This window comes from Sciurus vulgaris, assembly GCF_902686455.1.
Source record: "Sciurus vulgaris genome assembly, chromosome: 6".
In the NCBI taxonomy this organism is placed as follows: Eukaryota; Metazoa; Chordata; class Mammalia; order Rodentia; family Sciuridae; genus Sciurus; species Sciurus vulgaris.
The window spans coordinates 114676530-114700334 of NC_136466.1; the positions used below are offsets into that span (position 1 = coordinate 114676530).

The 23805-nt window shown below is 36.9% G+C and overlaps 2 protein-coding genes across 2 annotated transcripts in view; both read right to left on the reverse strand.

Annotated features, from left to right (window-relative positions):
• CCNB1 (cyclin B1) lies at positions 1–8054 on the reverse strand. The gene is made up of 9 exons (XM_079145934.1): positions 7357–8054; positions 6621–6791; positions 6379–6531; positions 4891–5073; positions 2624–2782; positions 2197–2433; positions 1896–2036; positions 1186–1296; positions 1–759 (listed from the first exon to the last, which is right to left on the reverse strand). The coding sequence occupies exons 1-9, from the start codon at positions 7375–7377 to the stop codon at positions 652–654; spliced, it is 1284 nt and encodes a 427-aa protein (XP_079002060.1). The 5' UTR covers positions 7378–8054; the 3' UTR covers positions 1–651.
• Positions 8055–13312: 5258 nt separating this feature from the next.
• SLC30A5 (solute carrier family 30 member 5) overlaps positions 13313–23805 on the reverse strand; it is a 30811-nt gene continuing 20318 nt past the window's right edge. The window contains exons 13-16 of the mRNA XM_079145199.1: positions 21113–21314; positions 18921–19147; positions 17060–17188; positions 13313–16142 (exon numbers count right to left, since the gene is read on the reverse strand). Coding sequence (XP_079001325.1) covers positions 15972–16142; positions 17060–17188; positions 18921–19147; positions 21113–21314 — 729 coding nt within the window. The 3' untranslated portion in view covers positions 13313–15971. The remainder of the gene's footprint in view (positions 16143–17059; positions 17189–18920; positions 19148–21112; positions 21315–23805) is intronic.

Consider the following 23805-nt stretch of genomic DNA (forward strand, 5'->3'; position numbering starts at 1 on the left):
CCTTTTTCTTAAAAGGATACATTTGTATGTTTTGAGCATCCTGTTATTTTGTTAAACCATTAAACAAAAAGATAAATATATAACATGAAAACTGTGTTTAGAATGTAAATTAAAGTTACTTTTCAAAGTGAAAACATTAAAAAAAAAATACTAAAGCTGATAGCTCAAAATTAATGGTTAAAGTAAATCACTTACAATTAGGGCAGAAACCCTCAGAATAAATAAAACAGAAAGAACTAGGGATGAGGTGGTAGTCTTCTACTTTAAAAACAGAACTAGGTAGAAGATTCTCCAAGGTGATTTGGTTCACATGCAGTATGCCCTAATGGAAGTAACAGTTTTAGATACTTTTACCACCTCATAAAAAAGCAAATGCTAGGTATATAAAACAAGTATATTAACATATAGGCAACAATTATATACATCAGTTGGATCCCCTAGTAAACTGAAAGCAGTTTTTTAAAAAAATGTTCCCCACCATCCTTTTAAGACAAGAATAGGAAGCAACCACATTAAAATGAGTTAAGTTATGAAAAATAAAAAGGGCCACAACCTTTATTTCAAAGTATGTAAAGGTAGTATAATATGTACAGGTGGCACATAGTGCCAATTTTATTTGCAGATAAAGTATTCCAACTCAAATTTTACAAGTTACACCTTTGCCACAGCCTTAGCTAAATCTTGAATTAGTGCAGAATTCAGCTGTGCAAGAGTGCTGATCTTTGCATGCTTAGATGTGGCATACTTGTTCTTGATAGTCTGGGAAAGAAATAACAGTGATTAAAGTTGGAAGATTTATAAGATCCAATGCTATAAATATTCATTTAAAACATCAGTTCTTTGGGGCTGGGGTACAGCTCAGAAGTAAAACAACAGCAGTAATAACCCAAAACACCTAACATGAACTCCTTAAAAGTAAACTATGGGGGCTGGAGTTGTAGCTTAGTGGTGGAGCGCTTGCCTGGCATGTGTGAGGCCCTGGGTTTGATACTCAGCACCACATATAAATAAATAAAAGATCAATTGACAACTAAGTATGTGTGTGTACATATACATGTATACATGTATACACACACACACACACACACACACACACACACACAAAGAAAAGTAAACTGTGTATTTGCAGGCACTAAATCTGAATTATTCTCATTTTTTCAACATCTCACTATTATTTTGACTTACCATATGCTTTGTAAGCCCACGATTTACCATGACTATATTCTTAGCCAGGTGCTGCATAACAGGAAGAAGAGACTCTTCGGTATATAATAGGTAATGCTGTAGAGTTGGTGTCTAAGACAAAAACAAAATGTTAAAAACACTCATCAATAATGGTTTTCATAAAGTTTCTAGATGTTATTCAAGAGCAGCAGGGGGATAGGTACTATGTGACTAATTCTAATTGAAATTTAAGACAAGTTTGAGCCTTTCTCTTCCCCAGTTTCTCTTTCATGAGTTCTGTAGAAACCTCTGCTTAAATCTCATTACACTAATGTAATTGACGGCTTGTTCACCCTAAAGTTAGACTCCAAGTTCCTTGACGCTGGCTGACTTTCTCTATTTCTAGGGTTTAGGATAGTATTTGATACATGGAAGAAATACTAGTTTAATCAATGATTTAGAATGAATTTTTAGTTATGTCATTTGACAGAGTTTCTACATATATAAAGGGCAACAGTTACTATGTCTTTTTCAAAGGGTTTATGAAGATTAAATTAGGAAAAGAAATGAGAGCATTCTATCAAGATGACCTCATAAACAAGATTATTTTTAGCATCCTTCAGTAGATTCTATATTTAGAAACCAGTGGAAAATGTCTTAATGACAAAATTCTGTATTCAAACAGCATTTACAATTTAAAAGCTTGGGAGTTCTGTGAGACAAGAGCTTACCCATTCACCATTGTCAAGAATTTTCAGTGCTAAGCAAAAAGCTCCTGCTGCAATTTGAGAAGGAGGAAAGTGCACCATATCATAGTCCAACATAGTTAGTTCCATCAGGTATTTAGCCAAAGTATGTTGCTCAACATCAACCTAGAACAAAACCCACATATCAATGAACTTCTTTCAGAGAATTTTACATTGGTAAAATTCTGTAAAGTGCCTCAACATGCTAGGCAAGTGCTCTACCACTGAGCAACAACCCCAGCCCTCCCTAATATATCTTAACAAAGGCTTCTCAAGAAGTATGTACCTCTCCAATCTTAGAGGCTCTACGAAGGAAGTGCAGTGGTAGGGGGCGACCCAGACCAAAGTTTAAAACTCTTAGAATCTTCATTTCCATCTGTCTGATTTGGTGCTTAGTGTAAGTGTTGTTAGTCACAAAAGCAAAGTCACCAATTTCTGGAGGGTACATTTCTTCGTATTTGCTTGCAATAAACATGGCAGTGACACCAACCAGCTGCAGCATCTTCTTGGGCACACAATTATCCTACAATGAGAATTTCACCTGTATAAATAACATGTACTTGAAAAGGAGATACAGTTATGAAGGAGACATACAGTAAAATCCTAACTAATGATGTCCTATCTCTTGAGACAGATTTTAGCTGAAAAATCAGTTTCTTGGACTCAGCTAGGATCCTAGAATGGAGAACCCTTAGTTACTGAACCAGGCTCACCTGCATAAACCGATCGATAATGGCAACAGTCATATACATGGTCTCTTGCAGCAACCTGAATTTCATTTGAACCTGTACTAGCCAGTCAATGAGGATGGCTCTCATGTTTCCAGTGACTTCCCGACCCAGTAGGTATTTTGGTCTCACTGATTGTTCTTCCTGCAAAAGAAAATGCAGGTTTCCTTGGAAGCACAAATGCATGTGACATTTCTGTCCAGAAAAACTATTTTAAAAAAAGGAATAGCTTTGGGGTATTTAGAATTTACAAGTTTTTAGTCCAATTATTCATATGGTAACTTTAAATAGTTCTGTCACTGAGGAAGAAAGCAAACATTAGCTAGGACAATGTGGCAGGTTTTAAACATTGTTAGATGTTATGATGTTCAATTCACTATCACTGTGGCTGGTTCACATTCTGTACCCATCATCCTCCCAAATAAAGACACCATACTATCATCTCAGATCTTCTCACTGAAGACTCTAAAACCAGACTCAGCCTGACTGAGCTTTTAGGAAATAGAGAAAAATGTCAGTAATTTGCAGATCAGCTGGATATCATGTGCTACCACATTCCTGTTCCAGACTACAAACCTCAAGATATCTAAAGAGAATAAGGAACCATTAAGGACTAGCAATGTATACCTTCTAAACATAATCCTCCAAGGCTACAATACAACTCTTACGAAGTAATAAAATGAAGGTGAGAAGAAACCCAAAAGGACCAGGTATGATTGAAGATGTAAATGATGAGAAGATTGCATTAAAAACAACTGGGCATATTTGCTAACTTTATATTAGAATTTTTATTTTATTATGCGGAATGCTTCCTTGTTTTGGGAGAAGAAACACAAATGGCAATAGAAAGTTTCAGAAGTGGACCAGGCATGGTGGTGCATACCTGTAATCCCAACTACTCAGGACGCTGAGATAGAAGGAATATTAAGTATAAGGCCAGCCTGAGCAATTTAGTGCAACTTTGTCTCAAAATAAAATAAGTCTGGTGTGGTGGCACATGCCTGTAATACCAGCAGCTCAGGAGGGCTGAGACAGGAGGATTACAAGTTCAAAGCCAGCCTCAGCAATTTAGCAAGGCCCTAAGCAGTTCAGCAAGACCCTGTCTCTAAGTAAGATTAAAAAATGATGCATATCAGGCACACTGACAAAAAAGCTTTGTGTTGGCAGTGGGCATAGTCTGTCAGCATCTTTTTCATCTTTATCCATTATTCCTTTTAAAATTTTGAAATTGTGATGCTCCTGACAGTCTCCCAAGAAGCTTGGAATATAGGTGTGTGCCACCATGCCTGGCCTGTTAGTCCTCTTAAAACCAAGGAGTTTGGGACTCACCACTCCCAACTGTGATGTGTGTTTACACATCTATGGACTTTCCTTCAGAAAGAGCCATAATAGTATCTACCAACTTTGAACTTTCTTCTTCAAAGTGGCAAGTAGACTTCATTGATTTGTTTAGTGACTTTTTATTTTTGGTGTTTGATGAAGGAGAATTTTAATTTTTTTGTTTTGTGGTATTGGGGATTGAATCTAGTGTTCACATATGTTGGGTGAGCACTCTACCACCAAGCTATATCTCCAGCCCTGATGAAGAAATTGAAAACATAATGTATCATTAGGAAATGCTGCCAAGCATGGTGGTGCATGCCTGTAATCCCAGTGGTTTGGGAGGCTAAGGCAGGGCAGAAGGATTGCAAGTTCAAATACAGACTCAGCAACTAAGCAGGATCCAAAAGGAACTTAGCAAGACCTGTCTCAAAATAATAAGGGCTGCAGATGTGGCTCAGTGATTAATTGCCCCTGGGTTCAATCTCTAGTGTCGGGTGGGGGAATCCAATGCTTGTAATCCCAGCAATTTAGGAGGCTAAGTGAGGCAGGAGGATCACAAGTTTGAGGCCATGTTGGGCAAATTAGTGAGACTTTGTCTCAAAATAAAAAATAAAAAGGACGGAAGATGTAGCCGGGGTAGAGTACCCCTGGGATTTCATCCTTAGCACACCTCCCCCGCCAACACACACACAACAGGGAAATGCTGCCGGAGTCCTGCTTTATTATTGTAAACTGTTGATAGAAAATATCTTTAATAGCTGGGCATAGTGGCACATGCTGGCAGTCCCTACTACTCAGGAGACGGATGCAGGAGCATCACTTAAACCCAGGAATTCAAGCCTGGGAAATATTTCAAACAAAAGACTCAAAAATTTTTAAAAAAATTAAATGCAGTTTAGAAAAAAGCAGACTCTAGTGATTATACTGACCTCAAGTTGTCTCAGATAAGCATAAATATCCTTTACATATTCACTACAAAGGTTTGGATCTGCTCCATCTTCTGCATCCACATCATTCACTGCAAGAATTACATCAGAAAAAGCCTGACAGAGATATTCTTCTGCAGGAGCACATCCAGATGTTTCCATTGGGCTTGGAGAGGGAGTATCAACCTTGAAACAGAGAGACCTTTTGAAATAATAGCAGAAGACACACACTATAACTTGGGAATGAAGGTCAGATTATTGGTATCACCAACTCAATAAACAATACTGCTGAATAGACAATTCATTTTCTTAGAGGAAAAGTATCAGTTTTGTTCAATTTCTTTTTAGGAAGTGATTAATATAAAAAGCAAAATTCCAAATTAGATTAAGCTAATTTAAGTCAGCAGAATAAGAGGTAAATAAATTCATATTCTAAGCTTTCTGTCAAAGAAAATCAGCATGTAATGAAGCTGTTTATTAGCATCATGTGAAGTTAATTCAAAAACAAATGACACTCTGGGTTTAATCCCCAGCACTGCCAAAAGAAAGATAAATGAACCTTTAGTCTGTTATAAAACAGGGATTGCTTCTCACTACTCAGGGAAATACAAGTTCTGTCCTGGCTACCAAGGATTAACTGATTTTATTACCATTAACCATTTCCTTTACACTCCTTTGACCCCACTGTTCAAATACTTATTGAGCACCTTCAAGTCAAACTGATCTCATAGCATCCTCAAGGGGCTTTAAACTTAGTAGAGACAAATAAACTAAGAAGATTGTGGAAACAGAGATAGTGTGGGGAAAATTAGAGGAAGCTTCAGGAATTGATGCTTGAGCTGTTTTGATAAAGACAAAAAGATTATTTGCTAAATGAGATAGAGGGTGGGGAAGGCATTCTTAAGTGGGAAAGCAAAGGTAAGAATCAGTAAGGGGTCAGGCAAGGTTGCACAGGCCTATGATCCCAGCTCTTTGGGAGGCTGAGGCACGAGAATCAGAAGTTGAAAGCCAGTCTTGTGCTTAGTGAGACCCTAAGCAAATTACCCTACCAGCTAATTACTTTCCTAGTCACAAGTTCTTGGTTTTTAGACTGTTAAATTATTTTCTTCCCCACTCTCTCTCTATATGTATATATATCCCTCCCCTTACTTTATATACTCCAACATCATAGTCAATTCTTTAATGGTCATATTAGGGATTAAAAAGTTCAAGAAAACATTGTTTCATTCAGTGAATTTTGGATAGAATTGGCTCATACTTAGACAAAGATTTTTGTAGCTTCAGGCATCTAACTATTTAATATCATTTACAAAGGGAGTAATATAAGAAAGCAATTAAAAACAAAGGTTCTGGGCTGGGGAGATCCATTATCCAGAAACTAGAAATAATACCTAACCCTGAAAGAATAAATAAAGATTATGTTAGTTAATGCACATAAAGTACTTGGCACGGCTTGCCTTATGCTAAGCACTCAATAAAGAGTAAGTTTACCAAAATAGGTTCAGGCGAAAGTTTTTCTTCTTTGACAGGCTCAGGTTCAGGTTCAGGTTCAGGTTCAGGCTCTGGAACACACGCAGGTGCCTTTTCCAGAGGTTTTGGAAGTCTTTTAGCAATAACTTTTCCAGTAGTTGATGGTTTTGCTTCCTGTGAAACACAGAATGAAATGTTTCTCTATCAAGGGTCACAGCTGGAATGTGGGCTCTTCGGGGGAAGATGGCTCAGGAGAGAGTTACCTTTTTCAGAGGCACTCTAGCCTGCAGCTGTTCACTGACTTTATTGCCAATATCTCCAAGAGCTGTTCTTGGCCTTAGCCCAGGCTTGGAGGCTGCAGCAGTGGCCACAGGGACACGCTTTGCACCTGCCATACTGATCTTGGCCTTATTTTCGGCATTAATTTTCATGTTCTGAAAGAAGAAAACACTTTTGAAGGCTGGTCCAGAGAGGCTCGAGTAAGTCAAGGGTTAATTAAGGTGGGAACAATTGAGGCTTTCAGAAGGAAAGCTGGCTGCAAATGGGTTCTGAGGAGAAACCTGAGTTCCAGGTTCTATGGCCTCAGCATTTTCCTCCCAAAAGCTTTTCATGTACCCCATCCAGCCCCGAAACACCGTGAATTTACATTGGAAATGTGCGTTCAAGTACAGACACTCCTATGGGAAGAGGGCTGCTCAATGGGTGGAGGGCTGACTTGGCGGCCCTCCATTGCTTTTTAAAAGGTTTCCCGTTGATCCTCTTCCACCTACTTTCCAGATCTACATCCAAGATCCATTCGGCTCTTTCTCACCTCCCTTCGTCCCCAGAACTCCCCCAGCATGCCACAGGCCCAGCTAGGCGCTCTCTCGGTAACCCCTCTCCCATCTGCCCCCCACCGCTGCCGTGGTCCTCTCGGGTTCGGGGGACTCCCGCAGGTGAGATAAGGCAGAAGCCCGGAGCAAGGAAGACCGCGTTTTTTCACGGTCCGTAACGGCTCACCCTGGTGACTCGGAGCGCCATGGCTTTCTTTTCACCAGGCAGCGGCTCAGCTGGCAGAAGCAGGTACAGGAACACCGGAGTCTCGGACTAACCAAAGACTTGACCCCACCACAGATAAACAGTCGTTCCTCTGCAGCACGCCGGGAGGAGCCGGCCCCGCTCGGGTTTAAACCCCGCACCACTCCCTCCTTATTGGTCCATTCATGGTACTCGCTCGCTTCCCATTGGTCCCAGTCTGTTCTTGCAGAATGCGTTTCCAGAGCGACCCCGAGAAGACGTTCGACAGGGGCGGGGCCAGAGCGAGGCTGCGATCCCCAAGGCACCGCTCTCATCTCGCGTAATCTGACTCCGCGCCTGCGCCCTACGGCAGCTCAGGGCCACCTGGGAGAGGCGCGTTGCGTGCACCGCCCACCTAGAGGGCGTGAGTGCGTGTGCCAGGCGCAGGCTGGAGTCTTTCCTATTCGGAAAAAACGATGGTGGAGCGTACGTAGTTTTAGAAACTGGCACTTGTGGGTCTAGTCCGGTTTATTGTCGTACACTCTCCTCCCCTTCAGTAGAAGTAGTAACATCTTAAAGCACGTGAAAGGCTTTAATATAGGTAATTCTTTCCTTCGATCACTCCAGTACCTTTGTGGGATGGTACTTTAGATTTACAACATGGTGGTATGAGATACATACACATACCAAAATGGGTACCTTATTGAAGCAAAATTAACGTATCCATATCTCACAGTTACTTTTTTATTTTTATTTTTTTGGTTATGGGGATTAAACCCAGAGGTGCTCTACCACAGCGCTTCATTCCCAGCCCTTTATTTTATTTTTGGTACTAGGGATTGAGCCCAGGGGCGTTCAACCCCTGAGCCATATCCCCAGCCCTTTTCTATTTTTTGAGATAGGTTCTGACTAAATTGTTTAGGGCCTCGCTAAATTTCTGAGGCTGGCCTTGAATTTGCGATTGTTCTTCCTTAGCTTCCCGAGCCGCTGGGATTATAGGCCTGCCCCACCACGCCCCACTCTATTTTTAAAATAAAATTTTCATTTCTCTAGATTGCTGAGGCTGGCCTCCAATTTGTGATGCTCCTGTCTCAGTTTTGCTTGGTTTACGGGTATGCAGGGGGTTTATAGAAGTCTTTGGAATCAGTACTTGAGAAGGTAGTAAAAATTTGTATTTTGTTATATTTCACATGTGGCCTTGTGTAATCATACTTTGACTTTTCATGCAAAGGTTTCCTCAGCATAGATAAAAGCTTTATTTATTGTAATGATTATAGCAGTCCAGGGAGGAGAACTAGTTTTTTTGTTTTCTAAAGACATTGCTCTAGGAGTAAGTTATGCTTCCTGAGGCAGAATATTTCACAAGTAAATGTCCTACCTATTTGAGAAATCTTGTTACAAGGCTTAACTTTAGTCCTCATGTGACCTTCAGTTTGCTAAATTAAGTGAGGGCAAGGTGGAGTCAAGCAGGGTGTAGTATAATGTGCCCTGGGGGACTGAAGCAGGAGGATCATTTGTGTTCAAAGGTGTGAGGCCAGCCTGGGCATCTCAAAAATAAAAAGTTGAGTATGGTGAGACAGGCCTGTAATTCCAGTGGTTTGGGAAGCTGAGGAAGGAGATCACGAGTTCAAAGCCAGCCTCTGGCAAAAGCAAGACACTAAGCAACTCAGTGAAACCTTGTTTCTAAATAAAATAGAAAATAGAGCTGGGGATGTAGTTCGGTGGTTAAGTGCCCCTGGGTTCACTCCCCAGTACAAAAAAAAAAAAAAAAAAAAAAAGAGGGAAATGAATAAGAGAAAGGACAAGTAATAAAAGAGGAGGCCTCAAAGAAGAGTGGTGGAGAATAGAGAATGAGGCCCTCCCAGAAATTGAAGTGAGGGTTCTCTCCACATTCCACTCTGGTCGAATGACATTTTTTTAAACAGAGTAGTTTTTGTAGAGGACTGAGTAGTAGCCTGAGGCCCGCAAAGCCAGGCTGAGAAACATGAAATGTAACAGTGGGAATTTGAAAGCAAAATTTAAACTGGGCATGGTAGTGCATGCCTGTAATCCCTACTCTGGAGGTTGAGGTAGGAGGATTGCAAGTTCAAGGGCAGCCTCTGCAATTTAATGTGACCCTGTCTTTAAAAAAAAAAAAGGAAAAAAAAGGGGGTGGGATGTAACTCAGAGGTAGATGCAGGCATGCACCAGGCCTGGGAATCCCCAGTACTGGAAAACAAAAAACAAAAAAACTCCCACAATTTGATAAGTTTTATATTGGTGCCCAGCTATACTTTACATTCTGCTGATTAGTGGGGTCATGAATAGAAGAAATGCCCCATTGATCACCCCAAAACTGTGGTGCTCACAGCTGATTAATCTGAAGATCAGAGTTTAAACAGATGTGTCAGATGGCTAGGATATGAAATGAGCCAGACTTCAAGCTTCAAAGTCATTGCTATAGGCTCAGCGATAGACCATTTGCCTAGCCTGTGTAGAGGCCCTTGCTTCCAACCCCAGTACCAAAAAAAAAAAAAAAAAAAAAAAAAAAGCTAACTCCACTGATTTTCCCACATTATTAACATAGGCCCTCTCATCCATAAAGGTTTTTCTCATTTCTCAGGAGAGAGTTCTTGTCCTCCTTTGAATGTGTAACAGTATTGCTTTTTTCATTCTCAGAGCTTGCATGGCTTTATGCTCTATTGTTTTATATATTTTTGGTGTATCTTTTTTTGTGTATGTGCATGCTGTGGATTGAACTCAGGACTTTGTGTTTAGTAGGCAAATGCCATACTACTGAGCTACATCCTCAGCTCCTATTTTACAACTTTTTATATGCTCAGTAAATGGTGCCTTCTTGTGAGGGCAGAAATCATGTTACACATCTTTTGTATCATCACCCTGCTTTATGTATATTGGGCACTTAATGCATCTATTGAGTAAATTTTTAATAAAAGTGTACCCATAAATTAACTGCTTCCATAAATCCTGTAGGAATCTATCATATATTTAGTGGATCCAGATTTCATCAGTTTAAGTCAGAGAATAAGTGGACCTTGGATCACATCTGTAGTGGAGAATCTGATTCCTAGGCCAGCCTATCTCAGTATCAATTTTCAGTCTTTCATATTAGGTATTCCTATCTTGCTCTTATGGAAAATTGAGGCAACCAATAATGGGAAATCCTACTTAAAGTGAGGCATTTGTAAAGGATAAGTCAGTATAATTTGATTAACTGGTAATGGTTAAAGAGAGGCACAGGTATTCAAATACCCTCAAAACCCCACTCCTGACCTCATAGGTCTACAAATCTGAAATATGTGATCATGCAAAAACAACCACAAATGTGGAATGATCTTCTTGTTGTACTTCCAAACCTAACTGGTCCTTTAGGTCTATAAATGCTATCTCTGTGAAGTCTTCTCTTCCAGCTAAAAGTAACCTCTACATTCTGAACTTTGCTGCTCTGTGAAGGCATCAAATCTCTCTCAATCTTTATAGTTGTGTGTCTTTTATCACCTACTGTAATAAGCATACTGAAGACAGGCTTTGTGTCTGATTCATGTTTTTATCTTGAAAAACAAATTTACAGATAAGAGGCAATGAGTATGTTACCTAGTCCCAGTCACTGATCTCTCTGCTGGGCTTCAGTGAAAACCTTCCAACTGTCCACTATATCCTACTCACTCTCCTACCCTGATCCTTTTGAAACACATTGGTTCATGACAGTCCCTTACTCTGAGAGGTACACCTACAGTCTCCAATGTCCTCAATGTGTCACCTGCCTAATCTTGCAGCATCACTGACCTTCTTGATATGTATATATATATATATATTTTTTTTTTTCTTCTTTTCCTGTGGTGTTGGAGATCAAACCCCAGGCCTTTCCTTGCATGTGCCAGGCAAGTGCTCCATCACCTGAGCTACACCCCCAGCCTGTTTTGTTTTGAAATTATGGTAAGTACTTCTTGTCTCAAAAGCTCTTGCATTTATGTTCTCTCAGTCTAAAATAGTAGATATTGTCTCCTTTCTTCCATCAGGCCCTAAAGCCTTCTTCCACAGAGATCCTCTTTGACCATTCTTTAGTAAATTCTCTGGCACTTTGGCTTGAACCCTGCTTTAGCTGAATGTCAACTCTGAATCCACAAGGCCTGGTTTGAAGAGCTGGTTTCCCATTTACTAGCTGTATGATTTTGGAAAGTTAATTAAACTTTTCTTGCTTTAGTTTCTTCATTAGTAAAATGAAGATAATAATTATGTGTATTTATTGCTTAAGCCAGTGTTCATCTGGCACATGGGAAGGGTTCCATAGTTATTGCCTTTTTTTTTTTTTTTTTTTTGCGGTGCTGGGGATAACGAACTCAGGGCCTTGTGCATGCGAGGCAAGCACTCTACCAACTGAGCTATACCCCCAGCCCCACTGCTTTTCTTTATGCATTTAGCATACCTGACATTTCGTTACATATTAGGCTGTCTTCATTAGAAAGTATATTTGTCAGGGCAGGACTGTTAATTATTGATGACTTTATCCCCATAGCAGTGTAGTAAGTGCTCTGCCACTGAGTTACCTCCCCAGCTCTCCCCCACTTCTCTTTTGGTACTGGGGATTGAACCAGGGACACTTTACCACTGAAATACATCACCAGCCCTTTTTATTTTTAAATTTTGAGATAGGGTCTTGCTAAGTTGCTCAGGTTGGCATCAGACTTGCTGTCCTGCCTCTCCTGCCTCAGCCTCCTGAGTAGTTGGGATTATAGGCCTATACCACAGCACCCAGAACATTTTATTAAAAAGGCTTTCCATAACTATGTAAATATTAATATTGAAAACTTTAGGTACTATACCACAGTTGCAGGGGGTCTCTCCTTAGACTCTGAGTTCAAATGAAAAATAACCATAAAATGGAACAACATATATCTGAAAAAAATCTAGTCAACCATAATGCACTATCAAACTTGATCAGTTAACATGTATTTAATATATGGTAACACCAGAGCACTAGGAGAAAAAAAAGTTACGATATGGTCATGTAAAATGCTTAACGTAGTGCCCAGCACAAAATTATCGTGAAATAGCGAAAAGCTAAAAACAAACAAAAACCCCAGAACAACTTGAAAAAGAAAATGCAACAATGTAGAAATTAAAATTTAAAAGATTTGACAGTTGTGTATAGCTGTGTAACCACTACCCTGCCAAGATGCAGAATGGTCCCAACACTCCTCAAACATTCCCTTTTCCTCCTTTCCAGTACATCCTGTGCACCCTCAAGACAACATGTGCTGTGGGCAGAGTAACATCTTCCCCAGAGCTGTCCAGGCCCTAAAGCCTGGAACCTATGATTCCGTTTATGTGGCAAAAGGGACTTTCAGAACTTTGAGATGGGGAGGATATCCTAGATTATGTGCATGGGCCTAATGTAACCACACTGAGTCCTTAAAAGTAGAAGAGGAAGGTGGAAAAAACAGTCTGAGGATGCAACAGTGGGAAGAGGGGCAGAGATATCTGAAGCATGACAAGTGACTTGCCGCTGGCTTGAAGACAGAGGAAAGGGTCCATAAGCCAAAGAAAGCAGCTGACCTCTAGAAGGTGGGAATAGCAGCAAAGAAACAGGGATCTCAGTCTATATACAGAAAGACTAACTTTAGCCAACAACTTGAAAGATCCAGGGAAACAGATTCTACCCTGGAGTCTCCAGAAGAAACACTGACCTGCTGACACCTCCATTTTAGCTCTATGAAGTGACCTATAGAAGCCAGTGAGGTTGCAATAATTTGTTGTTATAACAGCAATAGAAAACTTATACAGACCACTTCCTGTGTTCTATCACTATAGTCTTTATTTTTTCGGTTCTGGGAATTAAATCTAGGGCCTCATGCTTGCTAGGCAAGCTATCTACCACTGAGCTACACCTCAAACCCTAGGTTAGTCTTATATATTCTTGGACTTAATCATATAAAGGAATCACTGTGAACTCTGTGTCTGGCTTCTTTCAGTGTACTTGTTTTTGAGAAGTCCAATTTTATTTTTACAGCTGAGTAGTATTCCAAATGAATATACCACCACTTTTTAATTAATTCTTATTGATGAACATTTTAGGTTGTTTCCAGTGTATATATTATGAATATGTACATTTTATCTAAATTTAAAGCAAAAAAAAAAATCCTTTGGTGAGAAGCATCTAATTATGTAGCTTCATTATTTTTCCTCTGAAACTAGAAAAAAGTTAATATTTGATCAGTCATTATGTTAAAGGAACAACAAAAAAAAATTTTTTTTTTTTTTTTTTGGTACTAGGAGATTGAACCCTGGGGTGCTTTACAACTGAGCCACATCCCTAGCCCTTTTTAATTTTTTTTTTTTTTTTTTTTTTTTTTGAGACAGGGACTCGCTAAGTTGGTTAGGGCCTTTCTGATTGCTGAGGGTGATCTCAAACTCACAATCCTTCTGCCTAAGCCTCATGAGTCACTGAGTAACAGGTAACACCATGCCCTGCCGCAGGAACAACAAATTTATACTATAAAAGATGCAAAGTTTGTTTTAAATGGAAATCACATGCTCCTAAATTGGTAATAACAGAAATAATGGTTGAGAGAATAGTTAACAATCACTACCTTTTATGGAGCAAATGAACTATCAAAATAGGCTTCTGTCTTGGATATTATTTAGATATACACTTAGATATTAATTAGATATACACTTAATATCTAATTAACCTCTTGGAATGTTGATTTGTTTTTTAAAAAAGAGAAATTAATGAAAGTTGCCTTTGAAGTCCAAGTTAAAATAATGATTCTTCAACTTTATTTAACCCTTTACAACATACATTATTCCTTTGGTTCCCAAACCCTGGTGAAATAGATTTGAGCAGATTTTACTGCCTTTATGAATGAGGAAAAAAATATAAAAAAAGAGGCTGATTTGCCTAAAGTCACATGTCTTCCATGAACTGGAACTGGCAATTTGATGCTTTCAAAACTTAGTTGCTCTAATTTCCAGCTGTATCCCCTTAACTGTCAGCCCCACTTCTCTTCTACCCTTATAGTTCTCAATCATATTAATTTATTTTTGCTGTTATTTGCCTTCTAAGGGAAATAAAATTTTAACATTAGTACAATATTTATTGTACCTAACTGCTTAAAAATTTTTATTTAAAAAATCTTTATAAAAATTGCATTAAAACATCAATGTGCAATTATTTTCCCACCACTCAAAAATTTTAATATGTACTGAAGATTCTGGACCAAAAAATGTGCAAAGAGAAGACAAGGATTATAAAAATAACTTACAGCAAATTTCTAAAATTCCTCACATATTAAAACTGGTAAGACAAAAATATGATTTACAATACGTTTGCCATTATGAGATAGATAAGAAAATAGTACCCATACTAAATTTATCCTACTTATCAAAATTCCTAGCATAAGAATGAAACTATTTAGATGCATATAAATAGATATACAAAAGTATATCTTTTGGACAACATTCTTTGGTGTTCATAAAACTGCATATATTATATATTTATCATAAAATCTTTTTGGATGATATATCCAGTTAAAATTAGAAAATATAATTAGATAACACTACTGAAAGTAATTACATGGCATTTTGATTTCATGCTGTCCAAATGTTCACTGACAAGTTTTATTTATTAAACTTGACATAACAACTATTCTTTGATTATTTCTTATAAAGCTACACTTTTCCAGAAATTTGAAAAAATTCTATCCATAGGCAGAGAATTAAACTCTGAATTGGCAATTACTTATGATTCTCTCAGTTGGCTGTTCCAGAACATATGGAGGCAAATGAGAAGTTGAGAAGCCTAGGATTGCTTGGATACCAGTGTGATAAATAGCTTGGAATGCCAAATGAGTAACAAGAAATGGAATATTCTACTTTGGAGGAAGATGGCAAGTAAATGAATAACATGGACACAACTTACACTAAGTTCTTTACCCTAATAAATTAATTATTCATTTGCAAATATTACCAAAAGTAAAAAAATTTATTTTACAGAGTGGTTGGTTTTGTAATACATCAAAAACTGTAATGTTATCCTTCCCTGTTCTCACTGCTTATCTCAAATCAGTGGTTGAAGTTTCTTCTAAATAATTTAGTTTACATTTAAAGTGGCAAAACGTTTTACTTAATGGACTTAAGTTATAATTAGAAAAGAGTTTTATATACAGAAAATCCATAAATATAGAATTTTTATTCCTATTTCATCCTTAGGCTATGCAAAAAATGACTAAAAACTTTTCATTTGGGTCTTTGTAATAAACATGTAAATACATATTTACAATGGAGATGCTTTCTGATAGAAAGTAAACATACAGAAGTAATTTTGGTCTTCACCAGAATCCATCATTATGTGTCCATTTTTGAAGACGATGCAGTACATCATGTTCACTCAAATCTTGAGATTGCTCTCATACACATAATTCAAATGTGGTTAATTATTTTTCTTATACCATTATGCTTAATTCTGTATTTAAATTTTCTTTAAGAAAGATTCCTTGATCCAACAGTAGGGAGCTTTAAAGGTTATTGTACAATTATGTGCAATTTTTGTCCTGGCAATATTATAAACAGAGTCATTTAACCATTGTTCATTTCCCAGGGATAATTCCTGAGTTATTTCACATGATATAAGTTCCATCTTTGCAATATTTCAAGGACTCCATTTGTTTTGTCATAGCCAGAACATCATGAAATCCTGTACTCAGGCCAGACATATGTTGAAAGTATGCCTCTTTTTCCACTTGAATTGTTAAATTGTTTACGCCAGCATCTTTAAGTATTCCTGTAACCTGTTACAAAAATCCAGACATTTTAAAGCATTTAGTACACATCTTAAATAATTAATATATTTTTTATAGTTAATAGTCTAAGATAAACCCTCAGAGAAATGTTTATTATCTAGTCAAAATGTTGGAATACATCTGTTAAGAAGGTCATTAAATTACTGACCTGACATTTAAAGTAGTAAAGGAAAACAGCTATGGTTTCCATCTGTTGTATCTACCATAGGGCCACAAGAATTTTTCTTTGTGTGTTTGGTACTGGGATTGAATCTAGGGCCTTAACACATGCCCAGGTCAGTGCTCTACCATGAACCACATCTCCAGCCCTAGGGACTGTTTTGATTCCTATCTCCACACATAGCATATATCCTGCCAACTTAGTTATTAATTTCGGGTATATTTCCAATAATTTATTTCTTGATAATCAACTGGGAACCAAGATGGATCATAAATGAAATTTTTTTACATTGAGTCTGCCCTCTAGATATTAAAATGATTTTTAACATTTTTTGGACAGAAAACAAATCTAGGTATAAAAAAATAAGTGATCGTACCCTTGAACTGCTGAAAGACTGACATTTTTATTTATTTGTTTGTTTATTTTGGTGGTACTAGGGATTGAATCCAGGGCTTTGTACATGGTAGGCAGGCATTCTACCACTAAGCTATAGCCCCAGTCCTTTTTTTTTTTTTTTTCCATTATTTTATTTTGAGACAAGTTCTTTCTAAGTTGTGCAGGCTGGCTTCCAACTTGCAATCTTCCTGCCTCAGCCTCCTGAGTAGCTGGGAATATAGGCATGCACCCCTACATCTGGCTAAGATTGATATTTCTGTAGAGTAAATGACTATTGAGCCATATAATGATGTTTGCAATTTTAAGTATAAATCATCTCAACCAAAATTACTAAAACAAAAGTTATTACCTGCTGTACTATTCTTTGTTCCAGAACATCAGATGTCACCTGTATATGAATTGTTCCTGCCACAATGCTGGCAGAATGACGCCAAAAATGAGGGTCTCGGTATGATATTAATCCTTCAATTTTCTGTATCTGTCGAATCAAAGAAGAGGTGATATAAATGGTCTTAAAGGCTAAGTTATTTATTTATTTTTATTTATTTTTTTGGTACCAGGGATTGAACCCAGGGATGCTTAGCCACTGAGCCACATCCCCAGACTTTAAAATATTTTATTAAAGACAGGGTCTCACTGAGTTGCTAAGGGCCTCGTCAAGTTGCTGAGGCTGGATTTGAATTTATGATCCTTCTCCCTCAGTCTCCTGAGTGGCTGGGATTACAGGCATGTGCCACTGTACCCAGCTCAGACTAATTTACTTAATGCAATGGGATGCTCTTTGCTAGAAAGCAAATATATAAATGCCTTGGTTTAGAAATCAATATTATACTGATTAGAAAAAAGAAAATGGTAATGAGGATAGGCCAGAAGTAGTAAGGTACAGGAGAGAGACAGCTAGTTTGAAGTAAAGGTATCTTTCACTGATATATACTTTGCCTGTTCTAAATATAATCTGGATATGTTTAATGAAATACATGGGTTCAATTACAGATACATACATAAACATTATTGTTATATAGAGCTAAGATATTCAAAAGTTATCCTCAATGTTCAAAAACAGAAGATTGGTTATGTAATGGCACACCATCATTAAAAATTTATTAAAGGGGCTGGGATTGTGACTCAGTGGTATAGCACTTGCCTAGCACATGTAAGGCACTGGGTTTGATCCTCAGCACCTTAAAAAATAAATTAAAAATAAAGTTATAAAAAATCTATTAGAATATTTTTCAATGTAACATTTAAATAAATGGGGAAAAACATAAAATAGTACAAAAAAGTTTTTGCTTTTTTTTATTTTTGAAATATTTTTATACAGAAAAACAACTTGGAAAAGTATTTCTTCCCAGGTGGTCAAATTCATGTGGTTTTCTTTTTTCTTTTTTGTATTTTGAAATTTTCTGTGTTGGACATATATATTTTCTTTGAAATAAAAAACACTTTTCATTATTATTTTATTTTATTTTTGTTACTAAGGATTAAACCCAGGGGTGCTTTACCACTGAGCTACATCCCAGCACTTTTTATTTTTTTCTAAATATTTTTTAGTTGTAGATGGACGCAATATCTTTATTTACTTATTTTTATGTTGTGCTGAGGATCAAACCCAGTGCCTAGCACGTGTGAAGCAAGTGCTCTACCACTGAGCTACAGCCCCAGCCCCTTCATTTCTTCTTCTGAGACAGGGTCTTGCTAAGTTGCTTAGAACCTCACTAAGTTGCTGAGGCTGGCCTCAAACTTGGGCTTCTCCTAACTCAGTCTCCCACATCACTGGAATTACAGGTATGTGTCACATGCCCGGCTGAAAAAATACTTTTAAAAGAAGACTGTAATATTCACTAATTGTGAGACAGGGAGAAAACTTGACTAACTTTATTTGTTTAAAGTGTGTTTATTCTCAAGCACTAACTCTTCCAAATAAGTTCAAAATAATACTAGATTGTCTAGCCCTACAAATAAAAAGCAACACAAAATTCCAATGTGAGACAAATGAATTCAGATCTAAACAACAAAAATCAACATCTTTATAATACAGTATTCTCATCCAAGAACATCTCTCTTTCCCTTTATTCAGTCTGTTTTATATCCGTTAAGTAAAAAAAAAAAAAAAAAAATTTTTTTCTTGCACATTTCTTGCCAGGTCAATTAATTCATTTTTAAATGCTATTTTAAAAGGAAAACAATAGTAAAGATATTACATACAGTACCTTTTCTAAAGCAATATGTAATTCTTTTTCACATTCTGGTGGTAGTCTCAGAAGGAGAACTTGACAGGCATCTTTAATCAGTGGGACAACACTGAGAAATATTAATACAGCAATAAAAAGAGAACAAAGGGGATCGGCAATGAACCATCCAAATTGTTCTATAAGAATTGTGGATACAATCACACCAATACTGCCAAGTGTGTCTGCTAAAACATGTAGAAATACACCTACAAAGAAAATATATAAAAACATTACACATTAAAATATCTAATTTAGCTCTTTTATCCTTGCTACCAATATTGCTGGGCACCTACTAGGCATCGTCACTTTGCTAGTGGCTGATACTTCAGATGGACATGGTCACTGTCTTTTTATTTTTTATTTTTTCCAGACATCCATAGCATCTTTTATTTATACTCTACTGAATCCATAAAGAAAAAATTCTTTCATAAACCCAGAATATAATTCCAACCTCTTCATCCCCAACACACACACTTTCTCTCAGATCACTGGTTAAACTGCTGGCATCTTTCTCTGTTACCAAAGCAACCAGGCCAGGGGGGAAAAAAACCACCAACAGTAGCAAATGTTTGGCATTTTTGGTCACTGTCTTTAAGGCATTTAGTGTACAGTAAAAAGTAAAGAAATGGGCAACTAGGACACAAGTGTGGTAAAGTTTTAAGAGGTGTACTTTTTCTGGGAAGGCTTCCTAAAAAATTATGGCTTGAGTGGGCTGGGGAGATAGCTCAGTTGGTAGAGTGCTCGCCTTGCAAGCACAAGGCCCTGAGTTCAATCCCCAGCACCGCAAAAAAAAAAAAAAAAAAAAAAAAAAATTATGGCCTGAGCCAGGTTTTGACATCACCAAAGTTTTTAATATTAAGCAGTTAGTCTAAAGAATTCAACACAGTGAGATTAAGACATTCCCCATACTTTATAGTACAATAAACATTTCCTATTTTTTTGTAGTCAAAGTTCATATAGTACATTTAGTGTTTCCCTTGCAACCAATAGTTATTGAACAGTCACTATGAAAAAGACCTCAATAATTTAAAAGTAGACATTATGAACATATATATATATATTTGGTGGCGCTAGGGATCAAACCCAGGGCCTAGACAAAATGCTCTACCACTGAGCTATCCCCCAGACCCTTGATTTTCACTTTCTAAAAAATTCACTTTATTATGGTAAGAACGTTTAACATAATAACTACCCTCTTAACCAAATTTTAATGGCAAAATACATTACTGTTGCCTAGTAGTATGATGTTATAGAAAAGAGCTTGTGAACTTATTCATCTTGCTTAATTGAAACTTTCTGCCTGTTGACCAGCAACCTTTATTGTCCTCTCTTCCCAGTCACCACTGTTGAATCTATGAATTTCATCACACAGAAGTGGAATCATGCAGGAACTGTTTGTGATTGGCTTATTTCACTTAGCATAATATCTTCAAGCCATGTTGTTGCGTGTTACAGAACTTTCTTAGTTTTAAAAAGATGAATAATATTCCATTTTACTTAAATAAACATGCCTGTTTTCTTTCTTTTATGGGTGGGTAGTACCAGGGATTGAAACCAGAGCCTTGATATACTAGGCTAATGCTCTATCACAGAGCTACAATCCAACCCTTTATTATTTATTTTGAGATGGGATCTCAATTGTCCAGCCTGGACTTGAACTTGCAATTTTACTGCCTCAGTCTCCTGAGTAGCTGAGATTAAAGGTGTGCGCCACCATACCTGGCCAAATACCAGTGTTTTCTACCGAAGGCAACTTCAGATTTTTTAATTTTAATTTTTAAGTTAATTTATTATTATTATTATTAATTAATTAATTTATTTTTTAGCACTATGGTTGAACCCAGGGGTACTGTACCACTGATTTATATCCCTAGCTCTATATTCCCAGCCCTTTATTTTTATTTATTTATTTATTTTTGAGACAGGGTCTTAATAAATGGCTGAGGCTGCCCTCAAACTTGTAATCTTACTTGCCTCAGTCTCTCAGTCTCTTGAGTAGATACCACAGGGGAGCACCAATGTGTCCTGCTCAAACCTTTTTTTTTTTTTTAAAGCCAGATTACTTTCTAAAAATAACAGTGTACTATAGAGTGAATACTGAATAAAAACAAGCACAAAATATTAATTCAGAACACAGTTGAAAGGTAACAGAATATTGCATAAGGACTCACCTCTCATGTTAGCATTCATGCCTCCACCTGCAGATCCATGGCTGTGACCATGCCCATGGTCACTGTGTCCGTGCATATGATGTGAATGGCTGTGATCAGATGAGTGACAGCTTCCTTGAGAAGCTCCATGGCTGTGGTTATGGGCATGGCTAAAGGCACAGATACCAATAAGGTTTACTATCAGCCCTCCAACTGAGACTGGCTAGCAAAAGGGAGGAAAGAAATCCTTTAAATTTGCAAAATCAAAAGAAACTTGTTATTTAAATTATTATATGGCTACATATAGTTTTCTGTTTACAGTTGTGAAAATATTTACAGTAAAACTTAAGTTTAACTTAAGTAAAATTTAGGTCCAAAATGTTAAAAATGTGAATTCTGAAATATTTTGGAAGGATCATTCTTTCAAACACCAAACAAAACTGACAAGTAGAGGAATTGGATTTACTTTAAACAAGTCATTAAAGAATGATATGTATTTTGTTCATGGCTTATGCATATATAAATAAATGATGCAAAGTTTTGTTTAATTAAATAAAGAGTTGGAAAGTATTGTTCACTATGAGAGGTACACATTGAATTTGAAATCTTGTTTATATTACTATGTAAATTTCAACAATTTGTATGAGAATGATTATAATTTATTAACTGGTAGATTCCAAACAAATATCATCTTTATAGTAAAACTTTCTGAAGTATAAAAGATACAATGAAAAAGCAAACATACATGGTAATCTCTTAATTATTTTAACAAATTGTATGAAATTATCTTGATCCAGTGGTGCCACAGTAATACTCCAAAGTATAAACAAAGCTACTTACCCTTGAATATCCTCTCTTATAAAATGATTTTGAACAGTAGCTTAGGGTGTTATTTTATTTACATGTTTTCCTTTAGAGAAAGTCATTTACTTTATGAAAGGAAAATATAAAATTGTGGGGGGCAAATAATTTAAACTATATTTCAAGGCAGTAAGAAAACATATTTACTTTAGTGAACATGTACAGAGCTTATCTGATCCTTCCTGTGACTCAGATCATTTTTCTGCCAGATTTTATTTTTTATATTTTGGTAATGGGGATTGAACCCAAGGGTGATTTACCACTGAGCTACATCCCCAGTCCTTTTTGTTTTCAGACAGTGTCTTGCTAAGTTGTTGAGGCTGGCTTCAAACTTGCATTTCTCCTACTTCAGCCCCCCAAGTAGCTGGGGATATAGGTGTATACCACTGTGCTCAGCTGTCTGCCAGATTTTAAAATGTTAGCTTTATAAGCTTGTAGGTAATGAGTTTGAATGAAACCAAATATTGCTTACAAAAACCCCATTATCTCATAAATACTCCTTTTCCTCTACTGAAAAACATCTCATTTTTGTATATTTCATCAGGAAAAAAATGTACTAGAAAGTGATAGTTCCCTATAATTCTACTCCTCTGAATTACAGGGGCTGAGGTTGTAACTCAGTGGAACAGTACTTGCCTAGCATGTGTGAGGTGCTGGGTTTGATCCTTAGCACCACATAAAAATAAATAAATAAATAAGTCATAAAAAATATATTTAAAAAAAAGAGAATTACAGTCTCTTCTAAGAAAATAGCACTTTTTATGTAAAAGATAACATAAATTCACACATTAAAAATATAGAATTATATATTAAAAAAGAATTGTGTATTATTTTTTTTCCAGTATAGGAGCTTGAGCCCGGGGGTGTTTTACTCTTGAGCTATATCCCCATTTCTTTTTATTTTGAAAAAAGTCCTCCTTAAGTTGCTGAAGCTGGACTCAAAGTTGCAATCCTCCTGCTTTAGCCTCCCAAGTTGCTGAGATTACAGGCATGTGTCACTGCACCTGGTTGCTATGTTTTTTATTTAGTACATCTTGAAATGTTTTTCATGCCAATATATATCTTCTTCTTGGAGGATGGAAGAGAAGAGAGGGATTAAAGGAAAATACACTACCAGAGGAGTCATATTAGCAAAATTTTGAGGAAGGTTGCAGGCAGAAGTGAGGGTAGAGTGTGTCAATTACAAGAAATAGTACATGTAAATGTTTGGAGGTACAGAGAGAACATTAAATGTTTCTATGGTAGTGACATAACCTGTAGAGTAAAACCTTTAAAATTTTAATGTTTTTCTGATTTCATTTCTAACATTGTACAAATTTCCTCAGGTATTTAAAAATAAATCTTTAGCTGAGTGTGGTGGTGCACATGTATAATTTCAGCAACTCAGGAGGCTGAGGCAGGAAGATCACAAGTTCCAGGCCAGCCTCAGCAACTTGATGAGGCCTTAAGCAACTCAGTGAGACACTGTCTCAGAATTAAAAAGTGCTGGGGATATAACTGAGTGTTAAGGTACCCCTGGGTTCAATCCCCAGTACCAAAACAAAGCAAAACAAAACATAATAAAAAAAGAAAAACCAACTTTAAGGAAAAACATTTAATACGTCAGAAAGAAACCTGTGTTTTACAATATAATCTAACATTCTGACTACTAAAATATTAAGAGAAAAAAATCATTTCTAAGAGTCATTGGTGTAAATGTAAACACAGTAGTTTTTCCTTATTCTTGGGAGATGTTTCAAGGCCTCCAGTGGATGCCTGAAGCCACAGATAGTAATGAATTCTATATATACTTTGCTTTTCCTGTACATTTGTATAAAAATATATAAAATTTAGTTTATAAAATTATAAAATTT

Coding starts and splice junctions, on each gene's coding strand:
- CCNB1 (XM_079145934.1), bottom strand. CDS start 7,377: ATGGCGCTCCGAGTCACCAGG. Junction 2,783..4,890: donor CTTATCTGAGACAACTTGAG/GTCAGTATAATC, acceptor TTTCTTTTGCAG/GAAGAACAATCAGTGAGACC. Junction 760..1,185: donor GTGGGCTTACAAAGCATATG/GTAAGTCAAAAT, acceptor TTTCTTTCCCAG/ACTATCAAGAACAAGTATGC.